The following is a 20,341-nucleotide window of genomic DNA, read 5'->3' on the forward strand; positions in this document are numbered from 1 at the left end:
TTCCGAAGACGCAGCATCGGTAGCAGTCATTGCTCATATGAGTAAAGGTGTGTACACACGGTGAGATTCGGACTTATCCGATTCTCACTGTGCGACGGGGGGCCGGGTCGGCACTTAGCCAGTATCGCAAGCACATAATGAGTGTGCTTGCGATCCTGGTTCTGTGCGATTTTGGCTAAGTGTCAATCCTGACTATCTCTTCTATAGAGATAGTCAGGATTGACTTGCCTGCACAGCCTATTTTTTCGGCCGATGCCGAACGCGCGGGGCCGCGCATCGGCATCGGATCGGGATTGCAAGGTGACTGTCACCTTGCGATCTGCACTATCTTTTCTTCCGATTCTGACTATATAGTCAGAATCGGAAGAAAAGATCTTATGGAACTTCTCTGCCAAGTCCATGAAATCTGAGTTGAAAGACCCAAACCCTGGCCCCGGTACACCTTCAAAATATGGGCAACACTCCTCCATTTAAAAAAAAAAAACAGTCTCTGCTGACTCCCCCATTTTGCCCCCAAGCAGCCACAGCATGTCATTCGTGCAGTATGTCACTCAAGCTGCGGCTTGGGGGTACTGCAAGCAATCTCACAGATGAAGAGCACATCATAGGCATACACAGATCTCTATCTATTGGTGTTGTATGCAAAACATCTGATTTGCATTAAACATTGAATCAGGTCCTTAGCAAGGAAAGCACTCACTTAGGGATGGCCATCGGAGGGTTAAGCATTGATAGGGACCATAGATGGCTCCATTGGTGCTATCAATAGCAAGGAATCATCGATGGTTTCACCTATCACTGGATGTCCTTGCTTCTGCTGCACAGTTGGCAGAATCCTAATAGGGGCAGGGCTAGTTTGATGTGCTAAGTTATAGCCATACCCACTCCTTCATTGGGTGTGGTATTGAAAGTCGACAGCAACTAGGTCGACAATGTCTAGGTCGACCACTATTGGTCGACAGTAACTAGGTCGACAGGGTGTCTAGGTCGACATGGTCTTTAGGTCGACATGTTCTAGGTCGACAGGTCAAAAGGTCGACATGAGTTTTTAATGTTATTTTGGTGTCGTTTTCTTCGTAGAGTGACCGGGAACCCCAATTAGTGCACCGCGTCCCCTCGCATGGCTCGCTTCGCTCGCCATGCTTCGGGCATGGTGCCTTCGCTCCGCTACCGCTTCGCTCGGCACAGATTACCGTTCCAATCGTAGTCCACGTGGATCGTTAAGTATGAAAAGGTTCAAAAAAAGAAAAAAATTGTGAAAAACTCATGTCGACCTTTTGACCTGTCGACCTAGAACATGTCGACCTAAAGACACTGTCGACATAGTTACTGTCGACCAATAGTGGTCGACCTATACATTGTCGACCTAGTTACTGTCGACTTTCAATCCGGATCCCCCTTCATTGGGTATGGAATTTGCTCTCCTCTAACCTCAGAGGGTGTCTGCATGTCCTGTGTAGAAATCTACAACTAAGGGGTACAACTGTCCTGTGTAATGTGAATAATGGACACTACTGTGCAGTGTGGTGCACACCTACATTGCGTGCTATCCCTTTAACATACTACCCCTTTAAATTGGGACACTCAGGAATTACACAGGTTTCCTAGCTGCTGAAAATGAGGTGAAATGCAGACTTGAACCAGCCACAGAACCTGTGTAAGTCATGAATGTTCTGATTTAAAAGGTTATGGGCATATTTACTAAACCTTGCAGAAAGTGATAATGTGGCAAGAGTTAAAGTACCAACCAATCAGTTCCTAATTGCCATGTTACAAGCTGTGTTTGAATAATGACAGGAGCTGGTTGATTGCTTCTGGGATGCAACGGCAATATGACAGCCTATGCGCATCTGTACTACAGCACGGGTCAGTAGAATGCGAACGCAACGCATCTCCATCCCGTGCTGAATAAGCTCTTATAACCACAACAGAAACAATACTGTGCAATTGTTCCTAATTGTAGCATAACAAAACAATCCCGCAACATTAATTGCAGTTGTTTTTTGCAAAACTGCATGCCAAAATTTTATTTTTTAGAGGTGATTCAGATAGAAATTTATGAAAATTACATACTGGTTAGCTATTTTGGCTGTCACAAAAGGGAGAAATAGAAACAACAGTTTGGAATAGTCCCCTCCCTCGCATGCTGAAAAAACATTGACAGGTCAAGTTTGCTTAATTTTGGTGGAACAGAGGGAAGCAGAGTTTGCTAGCCCCCTTTTTTTTTTTTTTGTAAGATATTGGAGTAGATGTATTAACCTGGAGAAGGTATAAGGAAGTGATAAACCAGTGCTATGTGCAAGGTGATAAAGGCACCAGCCAATCAGCTCCAATATGTAAATTAACAGTTAGGATCTGATTGGCTGGTGCCTTTATCACCTTGCACTTGTTTGTTTTAAATGGCTTTTCAATACTTTATTTAAAGTTTGTTTTCCCTACAGGTGAATATTAATAATGTATCAGCCAGAACCAGACAAGGGCTACCAAGGTTACCCACAGCCAGGGGGATATTACCCACAACCAGGTTGGTATTTTAAAAATATTTATTATTTTTAATGTTTTAAATGTATTAATAAGAGATGTAAGAGATTGGATACATGAATTTGACTGATGGTGCAATAATGGGCTTGTTTAAAATTTTCCCACCCATAAAAAAGTTTTAACACTGGCAAAAAAAAAATTCTAGGGCCAGAGGTGCGGGTTCCCGGCCTTGTAAATTATTGCCGCTTCAAAAAAAAGTCAGAGTTCGGCTGGAAACTCGCACCTCTGACCAACTTTGACTTCATTACATCTGACCCATTGTTCATAAATTGCCAACCTTTTAGCAACAGTGCTAAACCTGATGATTTTCTTTTCTTATAACAGCGATTAAAACTAGTTTTTTGCTGGTATTTATGAAAATCCTGTTGAGGCAGCTGAGTGATAATCAGCTACATTGGCGATACAGACATGCAACAATAATGATTAGCTCACTGCTTCATGGGTTGGGAACACCAGGAGCTTTGTTTATTTCATGCGTCACACTGTGGGCATTATTCAGTATGGGGCGCTAATGTGGTGTAATTGCGTTTTGCCCTATTTAGGCCCAGTGCATACAGGTCCCCATCTGCGCGATCGCATCGCATTGATGTGAACACCTCTGCACTTCTGCCTCATTGACAGGCAGAGGTGGCGAGGCAGCATTCCAGGGGGGTTTGGAAATGGGGGCGGGTTCAGTACGGTCGAGTGACATCACATATGGCCGCTCTGAGCGGGAAGATGGCAGCGGCCTGGCTTCCCTTAATCAGCGATGCAATCAAATTATGATCGCATCACCGGCCGCCATTACCTGGCCTTGTCCTGTGCTGAGCGGCCCCCGGCATATGACTGATAGCAGCTGCAGTTTTGCTAAAATAGAAAAACTGCAACTGAAGTTGAATCAGATTCTGTGTCCTTGAATTTTTTTATTTATTTTCTCTCTGACACTAGGCACGTAGTGGCCTTAAGGAAAAAAAAACAAAAAAAATGATTTTGCATTTTTATTTAACTCTGTAAACTAAAATAAATGCATTAACCATACCCCTTTCACACTGAGCGGATAACCCGAGTTATTGTTGGGGTGACCGGGATCCTAGCTCATTGTGAAAGGCACAACCTGGGTTGTGCTTCCCAGGTCCACTACCGAGTTGTGACCAGGATAAATGGCGTGACCCATGTTATTTGACCCTGATGGCACTAAAAGGCTGCTGATTGGCCATAATCGGCTGAGCAGCCAGCAGAAGGAGGCATCGGCAGCACCAAAGGCAGTGGACATGTGTGCACTGTGAATGGGGTTGACCTGGGAATAACCTGTGTCTGACACGAGTAGAAACCGTATTCAGTACCTGGGGTTGGAGCCGGGTCTGCAGTGTGAAATGGGGGATCAGACTTGCCAGTGATCCACACTACTCAGCAAATCCATCTGCATCTTTTGTATTTATTATTCAGACTGGACAGCTGCTAGTTGCTTCAACGGAAATTTGTAACAGCAACTGTCTTTTCCAAATTTGAAGGACCAATAATTCTCAATTAGGGATTATTATTAAAAGTAAATCACTTTTTAAATTGAGGTTGTCAGTGTGATATTTTGGTAAATATGTGTGCACATACTTGTAGATATACTGTATTCCAACCCTATTGAAACTTTTATATTTGTCTTTTTATCTACATGTAATGCAGGAGCAGTTTATCCACCCCCTCCACCATATGGAACACCACAGCCACAGCCAACAGGTATAGAACAATCACTATGTACAGTACATCTATTACTTAATGTGATATTTCACTTTTCAGTATGATATACACTTATTCACATCATAGTAATGTGAGGTACAGGCAGTGCCGTAACTTGACATTTTGATGCCCTGTTCCAGAAAGAGAATTGGTGCCCACCCATATTCGAATTAGAGTGCATGCCGTAGACGTGCATAAAGAGGCGTGGCCACAGAATAGCACCAATTCACATTACACTGCACAGTAGTCCCCATCATTCACATTACGCGGCACAGTAGAGCAGCATATACACATTAACACCACAGTAAAACTCGTCCTTCACTTCATACGACCCCCCAGCTGCTGTGCACTTCTCAACTCTGCCTGCTTTTGGGGGGGGGGGGGTACTTTACTCTGCCTGCCCCTTATCACTGCTGCTGTCCATCTGCTGGAGCAAGGTCCACCTCGCTTTCCGCCTTCTCACTGTCAGCCTCCTATGCACATGAGAACTGCTGGTATGTTAAAATACATGCAACAATGTTTCAAGAGGGAGCTTGTCGGGACTGAAGGAAGTCCTTAGGTAATTGCAGTGGACAGAGGAGCTGTGCGGGCTGACCGCTTACCTCAGGCTGGATGCTGCCGCTGCCTGTCAGCCTGAGTGAGAGAGCCAGCGCCAGGAAGCTAGATACCAGGACTTCCTCATTAGTGACAGGAGGCTGTGCTGGAGGCAGGTGCTGGAGCAGCTTTTGAATCCTCCACCTTCACGTTCACTGACTGGAGTCATAGTTCAGACAGAGGCGGGCCCGTGTGCATTGGAAGCTGACAGTGAGGACATGGTAAGCAAGGGGGACCTTACTCCAGCTGGTAAGCAGTAGCAGTGACCAGCAGCAGGCAGAGGAAAGTACTCAAGTCTTTGTTGGGGTGCTGGTTCTCCGCCCACAGTGCATATGCCTAGTTACGGCCGTGGGTGCAGAAAAAGGTGTGTGCAACTGCATGCAGTATGTTCCATAATCATTTTCATCATCACAAAGATTATTTATAAAAGTGTCAATATACATTAAACCTGTAGTAATAGAAAAAAAACACAATAATTAGCGTGAAAAAAATAAATAAATAAATAAATATATATATATAGAGAGAGAGAGAGAGAGAGAGAGAGAGAGAGAGACTAAAATCACAGAATTTGGGGGTAATTTTGATCCTACAGTATTATTAACCTCAATAACATTAATTTCCACTCATTTCCAGTCTATTCTGAATACGTCACAATATTGTTTTTTGGCCAAAAGGTTGCACGGAGGTAGCTGGATGACTTTGGATGGCTAAGCTAAGCGACACAAGTGTGTGGCACAAACACCTGGCTCATCTAGGAGTGGCACTGCAGTGTCAGACAGGATGGAAGATTTAAAAAACTAGGCCACAAACAGCACATCATGCAAAGAAGAAAAAGAGGTGCAATGAGGTAGCTGGATGACTTTGCTAAGCGACACAAGTGTGCGGCACAAACACCTGACCCTTCTAGGTGTGTCACGCAGTGGCTGAATGTCGAAAGTGGCCCGCAATTTTTTTTGGTCCACCGACAGCATCTCCTGCATGCCGCTGTCATTTAAAAAAAAAATTCTGAACCACCAAATTAATTGTATGTGCAAAACATGGGACGTGCTAGAATTTGCCCAGATGTAATATATACACAATATTGGTGGACTTATACGGCAGTACCCCTGAACTTATACGGCTCACTACTGGACTGGACTCATACAGCATTACCCCTGAACTTATACAGCATTACCCCTGAACTTATACGGCTGCAACACTAGAGTGGACTTATATGGCAGTACCCCATAACTTATACGGCTGCACAACTTGACTGGACTTATATGGCAGTACCACTGGACTTGTACGGCAGTACCACTGGACTTATACGGCTGCACCACTGGACTGGACTTATACAGCAGTACCAGTACCCCTGAACTTATACGGCTGCACCACTGGACTGGACTTGTACGGCAGTACCACTGTACTTGTACGGCAGTACCAATGGACTTATACACCAGTATCCCAGAACTTATACGGCTGCACCACTGGACTGGACTTATACAGCAGTACCAGTACCCCTGAACTTATACGGCTGCACCACTGGACTGGACTTATACGGCAGTACCCCTTGACTTATACAGCAGTACCCCTTAACTTATTTGGCAGTACCACTGGACTTATAAGGCAGCACCCCATAACTTATACGGCTGCACGACTGGACTTATATAGCAGTACCCCTGAACTTATACTGCAGTACCCCTGAACTTATACGGCTGCACTACTGGACTGGACTTATACAGCAGTACCCCTGAACTTATACTGCAGTACCCCTGAACTTATACGGCTGCACCACTAGACTGGACTTATATGGCAAATCCCCCTGAACTTATACGGCTGCACCACTGGACTGGACTTATATGGCAGTACCACTGGACTTATACGGCAGTACCCCATAACTTATATGACAGTACCGCTGAACTTATACGGCTGTATCACTGGATGGGACTTATACAGCAGTACCACTGTACTTGTACGGCAGTACCACTGGACTTATACGGCAGTATCCCTGAACTTATAGGGCTGCACCACTGGACTGGACTTATACGGCAGTACCCCTTAACTTATACGACAGTAACCTGAACTTATATGGCAGTACCACTGGACTTATATGGCAGTACCCCTGAACTTATACGGCTGCACCACTGGACTGGACTTATACGACAGTACCCCTGGACTTATACGGCAGCAGCACTGGACTTATGGCAGCACAGGACACCACCACTGGACTGATGCAGCACATCATAGCACCACTGCACTGGACTTATACAGCAGCAGCACTGGACTTATGGCAGCACAGGACACCACCACTGAACTTATGGCAGCACAGAACACCACCACTGGACTTATGCAGCACAACACAGCACTGGAATGACACATAAGAGCCGGTCACCACCCCACGCGCAATACCACTTTCCCGCACAGACACTGAGGAGACACGTCCTCTAGCTACACTCTCCAGGACTGGAGTGAAAATGGTGGCGACGTGCAGCTCTTTATATGGATTTTGAAACCCGCGAGAATCCGACAGTGGGATGATGGCGTTTTGCCTCGTTCTGGTTTTCGAGTATGGCGGGAAGTCCAGAGCCGGACTCTGATCCGGGCTCGGGACGTGATGTTTGGTAGGGTTCAGTTCTCAGAGAACTGAACCCGCTCATCTCTAATATATATAAATGACCAGAAACACAATTACATCACCCTTTGGTAAACAGGTACTCACATTTCTAGTGATATTGTAACATAACTATGCAACTACCTTGGTTGTCAAGCAATACATCTAAAGGAAATTCAGGCTGAACTTTAACCTTTGATTTGCGGTGATAGTTCTGTAAACTGTTATGGCAGTTATTAAGTACTAGTTAAAGTCAAATAAAAAAAGAAGACAGCAAAACAAAAATATAGCCATAAAAGTTCCATGAAAGTTCCACTGTTTCAGTCATAACCACACTCCATACATTTTGATATAGGGCCTTATTCAGGTTTGTTAGCAAACTGAAAGCAGAGAGATTTGGATTTGGTGGGGCGTGTTCAAACTGAAATCTAAATTGCAGTGTAAAAATAAAGCAGCCAGTATTTACCGTGCACAGAAACAATATAACCCACCCAAATCTAAGGGGTCTATTCATTAAGAAAACAAAAACTTTCCGCTCCTATATGAATTGCACTAACCATGCAAAAGTATGGTGATGCGATTCAGACACAGAGCGGGGGTGCCGCTGGGGAAGTCTCCACGGTTACCTGATCTGTGAATTGCACTAGGCAGAGAAAAGCCCTGTTTAACGCAAAACAGGGCTTTTCTCTGCTACATGAATAGACCCCTCTATCTCCATGCACAGTTAAATCTGCCCCAGCTGCAGTACAACATGGGGGGTAATTCAGATCAGAGATTTGGGTGGGGTGTGTTCAAACTGAAATCTAAATTGCAGTGTAAAAATAAAGCAGCCAGTATTGACCCTGCACAGAAACAATATTACCCACCCAAAACTAACTCTCTCTGCAAATGTTATATCTGTCCCCCTACAGTGCACATGGTTTTGCCCATTAGCTAACAAATTTGCTGCTGCGATCAGATCTGAATTAGGCCCATGGTTTTGGCTATTAGCGTGCTTTTTGGTTTGCTAAACCTGAATAACCCCCATAGTGTACGTGTGTGTATGTATGTATGTGTGTGTATATATATATATATATATATATATATATAAATAATATACACAGTGTTAGCAGAGCACAACCATAAACTCACAAATACTGTTCTGGTGCCAGCGGTAGATATTCACGAAAAGGTCCCGCAGCACTTGGTCAAAACACAACTAGAAGCGGCAGGTAAACTGCAACATTTCGATATTTATTTAAGTCGATATATATTTCTTAATATTGTCGTCAGGCACGTGTGTGTGTGTGTGTGTGTGTGTGTTCATATTAAAAAATAAAATACCTACCACTGGCACCGGGACAGTATTTGTGAGTTTATGGTTGTGTTCTGCCAACACTGTTTATATTATATTATATTATATGAGATATATATCTCAAACAATAAAATAACCAAATTGCGCTATTTGTAGAATCCCCGCCTTAGACCCAATAGTCTTTGGGGAGGTGCAGCTGCTAATCTCCAATACAAGTCTTCCTGCCAGTCGAGAACCAGTAAGTCAGCAAAAAAGAGATTGCACTGAATGCTATATCGAGTTAAATACTGAGACTTTTAATTGATTTATAGGGACTCCATCCCAACCTCTACTTCTCTTCAGTCAGAGAGTTTTTGTTCTTACATATAAAAAAACACGCAACAGAAAGGAGAGAGACACCGTGGCGCAAATATGGTATATAATACAATACAGTCCTCTTTATTTCCCTTAATAGGGATAGAAGGTTTCCTCCAGAAATGTAGTCCTCCTCTCAAGGGATTCACTCCAGACAAATACCTCAAATAGGAGGAAAATATTCTTAGTGCAACACTGTTGTATCTAGATGAAAACACACTTTTAATGTATGATGTCGCACTCACATTCTAGAATTATTATATATGCCCATCATCCTCCACATGTACGTTCATCCTTCTCCACAGTATATGTAGCTCAAATGAAGAGAGATATATTTAGTGCAACACTGTTAGTATAAAAACAAGATTGATTTATTCCAGAATTACACTCATATAGATTCAAATAAAACAAGGCATATAGAACCTTCTCAAAAGGGTAAGATGACTCTCACGACAGCGAGATTCGGAACCAGCCGGTCCAGCCGCCAAATAAGTATCACCGTCCCCAAAAAAGATGTTCCAAGAGGCAAGTCCAAAGTCCAAAAGTCCAGAGTACAAGATCCACCCCTGAGGAAGTCTGTTCAGACGAAACGCGTTGGATGATAAACATTGTGGGCGGACTGGCTGTCATATGAGCTCCTCCCCGGCTGGGGTGGACAGCAAGTCCATTTAAGATCATACCCCACGATTGTTAAGATCGATGTAAGAGGTTTTCTATTTTAGAAAAAAAAATGTAATACATTTTATTGGAAGCTATGGATTAACGAGTGTTATCACTGTCTGGGTGAATCTGGTGAGAGGGTCTTTTTCAGAATCACCACTCCGTGGTCAAATTCGTTTAGGAGTATCCTTGAAGGAACCACAAAGAGACTGTTTACACAATAGAGCGCTCTCCGTACAACCATCTCTTTTTTGCTGATATATATATATATATGTATGTGTGTGTATATATATATATATATATATATATAAAAGAACAGTATACGGACCGGCACTCCTCCTGCTGGGCTCAGTGGCTCCGGTGCCTCCAGAACACGTGTAATGTAAACGTGCAAAAAAGACTGCGGCACTCGGAGGCTTGATGCAAAAATTATGGTGTATTGAAAATATCACCTAAACTCCAACGTTTCGGGGTTGGCACACCCCTTTGTCAAGGATAAGCAGCAAAAAAGAAAAAGAGCTTACCTATATACCCAAGAGAAGCCCGCCGTGTGAGAGATGCCGTCTCGGGTTCCGTTTCCGGAGCCCAGGTCCGGCGCGCACCATGTGCGTCATTGGTGTCAGGAGGTCGGGTTGTCAAGGTAACCATGACGCCCGGCAATCCTGACAGCTGACGTGAAGGAAGTAAAACAAAATAATAATAGCAGCAATACCGCTCGTGTGGAGAGACCCGGGGAGCAGGAGAGAGGAAACCTGTAAAAAAAACCTCATTGGAAACCTTTGCACGCCAGTGATAGCACTGTTGGCGCTGTGTATAAAAAATATATAGCGAACTGTCGCTGAGTGTGTCATGTGTGGGGGCCCCAACTCCATTATGGCGGACCCCTAAGCTAAGCCTGTGGAGCTAATAAAAAACTGTCATCCTGCGACAGTGAAGTGTGCTGATATTAATGGTGAACTTATTAGTCGTGTCGACAATAACACCCGACTATGGTGTTGTGAGTGAATGAAGAACTAATAAGTAAATTTGTTTTGTGTAATAGAACCCCATAGCACTGTTAAGTGCCAGAGGAGTGATGTGTGAAGGTGATATGATGTGAGCGTGAGAGGATTTGCTTGAGTGCTGAGTCTCCTCGGTTTTAATTAAATGCCAGGAGACTAGATTGAAAAGAACATACACTTGAAAAGTGATATAGCTGTAAACCTGGGTTTCAAATAATGGCAGTGAGACTATATGCGAGCTGTGTCAAGAGCAGATGACACTGGTTGGTACTTAAACGCCCTGACGGCAGAAGATTTCAATGTGGGAGGTGTCAAGGAAATAATAAGTGCAAAATAAGAGAAATGGAATGAAAGAACTGTAAATTTCAAGAAATATACAACAATTTCTTTTAGAAAAAATCCACGAACGCCACCATGGTGAGGGGGCGGCAGGTTCAAAGTCAGACCACTCTTATAGGAAGACATTCCACGGCATAATTTCGTTGAGACTGTGGGGTTTAATGGTGTTCAACCGGAAGATCCATTTGGCTTCTAACTTCAATAGGAGTCCGTCCCTGTCACCTCCTCTGCGGTTTTTGGGGATGTGGTCGATCACCATCTGTCGTAGGTCGTTTAACGAGTGGCTTTTCTCCAAGAAGTGCTTCGCCACCGGCTGGTCAGAGCCCTTACCACTGGTCGCCTGTTTAATGGCCGACTGGTGGAGGGCCATCCTCTCTCTAAGTGACCTTACCGACTTGCCCACATAAAGTAACTTACAGGGACAGCTGATTATATATACTATATGTGTCGATGTGCACGTCAGTACATGATTGATCTTATACGTGCGTTCCAAATGAGGGTGTTTAAATGACGTGCCAGTGATCATGTGTGAGCACATAGTGCACTTGGGGCACTTGTAGCAACCCGGTGGTCGTCTAAGGAAGCTGCTGGCTTCTCCTATCTCTGGGTGGAAGTCAGTGATGTCGGCATGGACCACTTGGTCCCTAATACTCTTGCCGCGGGTGAAACACATGAGGGGCCGCTTATGGGCCAAACCTTGGAGGCTATCGTCAGTGGAAACAACTGGCCAGATGGCTTTTACTGCCCTTGGTAAAACCGTGCTGGCCGTGTTGTGTCGACTAACAAACGGAATTATTGCCTCCTCTATCCTGTTCTGCCTTGACAAAAGGTCCCTTCTAGGCATCATCAAGACCTCTTTCTTCTGTTGCTTTAAGTGGTCCAGATTGTACCCCCGGGTGACAAATTTCTGGATCATGTCATCCAGTGCCGCTTCTACCGTTGACCGGTCGCTGATGATTCTGCTGGCTCTAATCATCTGAGACCTGGGTAACCCTTTTTTGAGGGATTTTGGGTGGTGGCTGTTGGATCTCAGGAACGTGTTTTTATCGGTCGGTTTGGTGTATAATCCCGTGATAATGCCATTGTCCTTTAGAGTGACTCTGACGTCCAGGTAATTGACCGAATTATCGCTGACTTGAAATGTATATTTAATGGATGAATTTCTGGCGTTAATGGCATTCATGGTGTCCTGAAATTGACGTTCAGTTCCTGTCCAAATCAGAAAGAGGTAGTCTATGAACCTAGTATACATGAGGATGTTGGCGGCTATTTCTGGGACATTGAAGAAGATCTCTTCTTCTTCTTGGAACATAAAAATATTGGCTACCGATGGGGAGACGTTGCTTCCCATCGCGCACCCGGTTTTTTGGCGATAAAACCGGCCGTTGAATAGAAAGTAATTCCTGAGGAGGGTTAATTCCAGTAATCGCACCAACAAATCTAAATCGATGGTCTCCATTTTCTCTTTACTCAGGAACCCTTTTATCGCTAGTAGTCCTTCCTTGTGCGGAATACTGGTGTATAGACTACAAACGTCCACCACACAAAGGAGGGATCCTGGTGGAATGTGCTCTACCGCTCCTAACATATTCAGAAACTGGGTGGTATCTTTAATGTACCTATGGTGTTTGGATACCAATGGCTGAAGTATGGCATCCAGGAACATCGATATAGGCTGAAATATGGAGTTTCTGGCCGATATTATGGGCCGACCTGGAGGAAACTCCTGGTTTTTATGAACTTTAGGGACCGTGAAGAACACAGGGACTACCGGATGACTCTGTTTTAATGACGTACACAATTTTGAGGAAATCGTGCCTGTGGCTTGGGCCTCATTTAAGAGCTCGTCTACTTCCCTTTTGTATCCCGCGGTGTCGTCTGCCGCTAATATTTCGTATGTCGCTTCGTCAGATAATTGATTGTAAATGTCCTGTTTGTAGTATGCCAGATCTAAAACTACCACACCACCCCCCTTATCGGCGGGGCGAATGACCACGTCCTCATAGCGACTGAGATTTTTCAACGCTGTCTACTCCGATCTGGATAAATTATGATTGATGTGTGGATCGGCTTGATGGAATTTCATGATTGACTGATCCAACAGTCTATTGAATGTGGTGATCGAAGAGTTTGAGGAGTGGGGGTCAAAGGATGACTTGTGTCTTCCACTGATGAATTGTTGTTGTATAGGATCTGTGGTGTTGGTGACAGAGGTGGTTGGTTGATGTTGGAAAAATTCACCCAACCTCAATTTGCGGGTGAACTTCTGTAATTCGATTTTCCAGGTGAGTTCATCAAAGCAGGTGGTGGGTACAAAAGACAGCAGAATCATCAGCGACCGGTCAACGGTAGAAGCGGCACTGGATGACATGATCCAGAAATTTGTCACCCGGGGGTACAATCTGGACCACTTAAAGCAACAGGTCTTGATGATGCCTAGAAGGGACCTTTTGTCAAGCCGGAACAGGATAGAGGAGGCAATAATTCCGTTTGTTAGTCGACACAACACGGCCAGCACGGTTTTACCAAGGGCAGTAAAAGCCCTCTGGCCAGTTGTTTCCACTGACGATAGCCTCCAAGGTTTGGCCCATAAGCGGCCCCTCATGTGTTTCACCCGAGGCAAGAGTATTAGGGACCAAGTGGTCCATGCCGACATCACGGACTTCCACCCAGAGATAGGAGAAGCCAGCAGCTTCCTTAGACGACCACCGGGTTGCTACAAGTGCCCCAAGTGCACTACGTGCTCACACATGATCACTGGCACGTCATTTAAACACCCTCATTTGGACCGCACGTATAAGATCAATCATGTACTGACGTGCACATCGACACATATAGTATATATAATCAGCTGTCCCTGTAAGTTACTTTATGTGGGCAAGTCGGTAAGGTCACTTAGAGAGAGGATGGCCCTCCACCGGTCGGCCATTAAACAGGCAACCGGTGGTAAGGGCTCTGACCAGCCGGTGGCGAAGCACTTCTTAGAGAAAAGCCACTCGTTAAACGACCTACGACAGATGGTGATCGACCACATCCCCAAAAACCGCAGAGGAGGTGACAGAGACGGACTCCTATTGAAGTTAGAAGCCAAATGGATCTTCCGGTTGAACACCATTAACCCCCACGGTCTCAACGAAATTATGCCGTGGAATGTCTTCCTATAAGAGTGGTCTGACTTTGAACCTGCCGCCCCCTCACCATGGTGGCGTTCGTGGATTTTTTCTAAAAGAAATTGTTGTATATTTCTTGAAATTTACAGTTCTTTCATTCCATTTCTCTTATTCTGCACTTATTATTTCCTTGACACCTCCCACATTGAAATCTTCTGCCGTCAGGGCGTTTAAGTACCAACCAGTGTCATCTGCTCTTGACACAGCTCGCATATAGTCTCACTGCCATTATTTGAAACCGAGGTTTACAGCTATATCACTTTTCAAGTGTATGTTCTTTTCAATCTAGTCTCCTGGCATTTAATTAAAACCGAGGAGACTCGGCACTCAAGCAAATCCTCTCACGCTCACATCATATCACCTTCACACATCACTCCTCTGGCACTTAACAGTGCTATGGGGTTCTATTACACAAAACAAATTTCCTTATTAGTTCTTCATTCACTCACAACACCATAGTCGGGTGTTATTGTCGACACGACTAATAAGTTCACCATTAATATCAGCACACTTCACTGTCGCAGGATGACCGTTTTTTATTAGCTCCACAGGCTTAGCTTAGGGGTCCGCCATAATGGAGTTGGGGCCCCCACACATGACACACTCAGCGACAGTTCACTATATATTTTTTATACACAGCGCCAACAGTGCTATCACTGGCGTGCAGAGGTTTCCAATGAGGTTTTTTTTACAGGTTTCCTCTCTCCTGCTCCCCGGGTCTCTCCACACGAGCGGTATTGCTGCTATTATTATTTTGTTTTACTTCCTTCACGTCAGCTGTCAGGATTGCCGGGCGTCATGGTTACCTTGACAACTCGACCTCCTGACACCAATGACGCACATGGTGCGCGCCGGGCCTGGGCTCCGGAAACGGAACCCGAGACGGCGTCTCTCACACGGCGGGCTTCTCTTGGGTATATAGGTAAGCTCTTTTTCTTTTTCTTTATTGCTGCTTATCCTTGACAAAGGGGTGTGCCAACCCCGAAACGTTGGAGTTTAGGTGATATTTTCAATACACCATAATTTTTGCATCAAGCCTCCGAGTGCCGCAGTCTTTTTTGCCCGTTTATATATATATATATATATATATATATATATGCAGCAAGATGAAGCAGCACTCCTGGCAACCGAACTGGATAAACAACTCTTAGCACAGAGTTTCCATAGGTAACGTTTCAGTGCCGTTTAATGGAGTGGCACTTTCTTCTGGCCGTGTTTGTGTGTGTATATGTATGTATGTATGTATGTATGTATATATATATATATATATATATATATATATATATACACACATACATACATACATACATACATACATACATACATACATGCACGCACGCCTGATGACTATATTAATAAATATATATGAGACAGAGAGATATAATATATGTATATTGGTATGTCACCACTATTTTAATACATATGAAAATGATTTAAAGTCTCAGAGTGCTGCTGCCTGTTTGTATGGGCTGGCCCACAGGGGTATAAGGCAATTGCCGGTTGGCCCAATGCCTGAGGGTCCTCCCCCTCCTCTATTGATCAGGTTTCGGACTTTGCATTTTAATTATACTGTAAATGATACATTTTATTACCCTATACTGCACAGGAATATGGGGGGTCATTCCGAGTTGTTCGCTCATTATTTTTTTCTCGCAACGGAGCGATTAGTCGCTAATGCGCATGCACAATGTCCGCAGTGCGACTGCGCCAAGTAAATTTGCTATGCAGTTAGGTATTTTACTCACGGCATTATGAGGTTTTTTCATCGTTCTGGTGATCGTAATGTGATTGACAGGAAGTGGGTGTTTCTGGGCGGAAACTGGCCGTTTTATGGGTGTGTGCGAAAAAACGCTACCGTTTCTGGGAAAAACGCGGGAGTGGCTGGAGAAACGGGGGAGTGTCTGGCCGAACGCTGGGTGTGTTTGTGACGTCAAACCAGGAACGAAACTGACTGAACTGATCGCAGATGCTGAGTAAGTGTGGAGCTACTCAGAAACTGCTAAGCAGTGTCTATTCGCAATTTAGCTAATCTTTCGTTCGCAATTTTGCTAAGCTAAGATTCACTCCCAGTAGGCGGCGGCTTAGCGTGTGCAAAGCTGCTAAAAGCAGCTTGCGAGCGAACAACTCGGAATGAGGGCCCTGGTGTATTTTCTACAGTGCATTGCTGGTATTAATCGGTACATTATCATGCATGCACTAGCACTAATTACTATATATATTTATCAAGGGGCTCAGACATGCACTCTCTAATGGTTAGGTAAGCACCTGTGGTGGCTGGCCACACTACCTCTGGAGACTGGCCACGCCCCCAAACATGGGCCCCTAGCACTGTATTCCCCCGGTGCCCTCATACCCCAGTCCGACACTGTATATATGTGTATGTATGTATAATGTGTAATATATAATGTCTGTGTATATAATATACGTATATAAATATATTACATTGCAAGATATATATTGCTATACCTTTATTACCCTTAACTTTGTTCATTTAATCGTACGGGTGTGGTTCAATAGATCTTCAGTAAAAAGAGTCAATAGGTCGACAGGGTCGAAAGGTCAACATGGAATATGTACACAGTAGAGAAGCTCAACAGGGTCAAAAGGTTGACTTGGAAATTTTTGACACAAATGGTTGACAATTTTTTTTTTTTTGGTGCACGTCATTTTGTATGTTTCACCATATCTGAGACAAATTAGTGGAAACGTGTACCCTCGCAGGCTCGCTCCGCTACCGCCGCACTCGGCACAGGCTACTATTCCCAGTCATAGACCATGTGGATGGTAAATGATGCACAAGTTGAAAAAACTTGTGTCGATCATTGTCATGTCGACCTTTTGCATGTTGACCATTGGGGTTGACCTATTGATTGTCTACTGTAGATCCTTTTAATCGGATACCAACTGATTTGTATTTAAAAATATATACAGCAAATCATTGTAATGTAGATAGCATACAATGTTACTATGTGGTTACTGTTTCACCCATCTTCAAGTACACACAACCAATGTTTCTGGCTTTGTTTTTTTTTTTTTTTTTTTCATGTTTTACCGTACAGTGATTTTAGCTCCTGCAACAACAGTGATACTGAATGCATCATTTACTGATACGCCTGCATCATGCACATGTCCAGTCTGTCGTCAGACCATCGTGACACGAGTGGAATATAACACTGGCCTCCTTACTTGGCTTATATTCGGCCTCCTGCTCCTTTTTGGGTAAGCATCAAACTCCATTCAGATTATACCCACTAATTTCTCACGTGTCCAAAAACTCATAGTAAATAAACAAAAGCTAAAACCTTTATTGCTGTAACAAGATAATGTATTGTATATGGATTTATGTCACCTTGTATGGTGTGGCTTATCAAATAGCCAGAAAAAAACTAAAGTAACCATCTGCTTCAATATTTAAATGCATGGCTGAAAAGCACAGAATAAAGCTACATAGATAATGGGCCTAATCCTGAGTTGGGCATCATTTCTGATACCAAAATATTTCATGTTACTGTAGAATATGCCGTAGCATATGTGCTCTGTTTATGCCAATGGCTTTTTAACCGTTCATTTCAATGGAAGAATACACATTTGCTATTACAGATGTAGCCGAGCTCAGCGTCCTAGTCACGGAAAAGCTGGCGCAGCTAGTGTGCCCTTATACTATGATGCAGGTGTGCATGCACATGCCGCCATAGGAAATACATTGGGATGCGGCTAGTCGCAGCCCGGTGTATCAAGTCGCACCCTCGGCACAGCACTCCCATGTGTGCCTGTTCGGCCGTGCCGCGGGTGAGATGACTGTGGCAGCATCTGTACTACTCTAATGAAGCAGAATTGGGTCTCATGTAGGTAAAAATACACACTGAAAAGAATAAAAACCAAGCAAAGAAGAAAGCACCTATCCGTATCAGTGCTGCATTCACAATCCGCCACCCACCAGCAGTTTGCTAACGCTGATGACCACCCTCATTGGGTGTTGACAGCTGTCCCTGACCCCTCAAGTAATATAGCTTGCTCAGACATATATGTGTCATGGCTTGCATCTGTTCTCAACTGTAGGACCACACCCTTTATTTACTCAGCTGATGTTAGTCTGCCCCTTCCCTCCCATACCTAGCTATCACTGGTAAGGTTGGATATAAGCATCCCTCGAACATTTGATGTCTGGGAGGAGGGCCAAATGTGCACACCCAATTTAGGGGGCATGGCGTCATGGCTAGGGGGTGTGGAAGACAATTGTGGCACTTCCCACAAGGCCATGCCCCAATTTTGGCCGCTGTGGGGGCACGCTCAGCTCTCTGTAAGCTGTTGGCATGCCCCTTGTCCCACTCTCCCGGCGAATAGACACATGCACACAGAGTCTATTCACTGCAGAGTAATGAGTGAGAGAGGTTCTCGCAACTGACCCTCCCACACCCACAGGAGGACACTGTGACCCGCAGGCAGGACAGCACGACAGTCCCAGAAAAACGTGACTGTCCCACCAAAAGCGGGACAGTTGGGAGGTTTGAATAAGTACCAGAATCACAGAAGTTTGTATTGAAGTGTACGCATGTATTTGTTTGTAATCATTGGCAGATGTTTTTTGCAAAATTATGTAGTACTTGGTAGCTTCTGCATAAGTCCAAATCTGGTTAGTTAAGTCACAGACCAGTGTTTACAACACCACATCTGAAGATGAAAGCTTTAAGGACTAGGAAATAACTGCATTGGGGCTCGTTTAGAGGCAGGCAACTGGAAAGTACATAGCAAAAGATGCAAGAAAAAACAAATTTATATGCATATGTTCTATCAATTCAAGATATGTCCAGCTGTAACAATAACATTTGTGCCAGATGTATGGCAGGCATTTATGTCCCACAATGGTGTAGAGATGACAGGGCTGTAACCAGAGGTGTGCGGGCAGTGCCAACCTGCCAGTACGCAGGTCTTGCAGACGGGACCTTCATGGCACCTGCGGTTGGCTTGCAGGGTACTTGGTACCAGTAGAGCTGGTGCAAAGTCGCTGGGCAGAGAGATGGCTACCTTGACATACTGTAATATGAAATTCATTCATAATGGGGAAGTATTCCCTAGGTAAATTGGGCTTTCAAGTAACTTGGGTGACGGGTGCTAGAGTAATACTTTGTATATATTTTTGATTTACAAGTCTCAACATGTCCTGGCACTTGGAGACCTACAAGTGATAACAAGCTAAGGAAGACTGCTAGGCCATGTAGTTCCAAAAGAAGTACATAAAATGTACAGAAAAAAAACACTAAAGACATACTGTAAAGTCATACACATAAAGCAGTGAATAAACAACACAATAAACACACTGTTCTGGTTAGATTTTCTTTTTTTAATCTCCTGACTGGTGTAATATTCTTTCCTCGTGAAGGTGCTGGCTGGGATGCTGTCTCATTCCTTTCTGTGTGGACAGCTGTAAGGATGTTGACCATTTTTGCCCAAATTGCAATCATCACCTGTCTAAGTACAAAAGGCTATGAAGAGGATTTCCCACCATGGAATGCTATGTCCAGCAACAGAATAATTACAGTTTGCACAATAAGATGAAGTTTGTACACCAAGAGTTATATAAGTGTAAAAATATATATATTATGAGATTGTTTACTGATCATTTGCTTTACAACTTTTGTACTGTACATTAAATGTTGTGCCTCATTGTACATATTAAATTTATCATTTTCAAATCATTTCATTTTATAATGAAAATATTTTGAATTATTTTGTCAGTTTGTGTAATATGTCATTGTTAAGTGACTTGAGATTAGTATAGAATGGGATGTACAGTTTCATTTGAAGACTGTAGGGTAATTTGCCATTGAATAATGTAGAGCCATGTTAATAAAAGGGGGGGAAGGAGAATTTGCATTGGCCCTAACAGAAGGTTTTGCAGTGATTAAGGGCACTGATATGGAAGAGAGTGAGAAGTAATTACTTGGGCGGCCGGGCCCAGTGGCGTATCTATAATGGATGCAGTGTGTGTGGTGCTCTTGGGCCCAGGGGGTCCACACTGTACACCCTGCACCTATCTTTTCATTACTTACCTATCCGGAGTCCCATGTTGGCAGCACTGCAAAATCGC

The 20,341-nt window shown here is 44.0% G+C and overlaps 1 protein-coding gene across 1 annotated transcript in view; it reads left to right on the forward strand.

Annotated features, from left to right (window-relative positions):
- Window positions 1–19,949, forward strand: part of LOC134943625 (LITAF domain-containing protein-like) — a 67,664-nt gene extending 47,715 nt beyond the window's left edge. The window contains exons 2-5 of the mRNA XM_063932366.1: window positions 2,442–2,524; window positions 4,198–4,251; window positions 17,313–17,472; window positions 19,634–19,949. Of these exons, the coding sequence (XP_063788436.1) occupies window positions 2,455–2,524; window positions 4,198–4,251; window positions 17,313–17,472; window positions 19,634–19,742 (393 nt within the window). The 5' untranslated portion in view covers window positions 2,442–2,454 and the 3' untranslated portion in view covers window positions 19,743–19,949. The remainder of the gene's footprint in view (window positions 1–2,441; window positions 2,525–4,197; window positions 4,252–17,312; window positions 17,473–19,633) is intronic.
- The last annotated feature ends 392 nt before the right edge of the window (window positions 19,950–20,341 follow it).

Source organism: Pseudophryne corroboree, chromosome 7 (assembly GCF_028390025.1).
Source record: "Pseudophryne corroboree isolate aPseCor3 chromosome 7, aPseCor3.hap2, whole genome shotgun sequence".
Lineage (NCBI taxonomy): Eukaryota > Metazoa > Chordata > Amphibia > Anura > Myobatrachidae > Pseudophryne > Pseudophryne corroboree.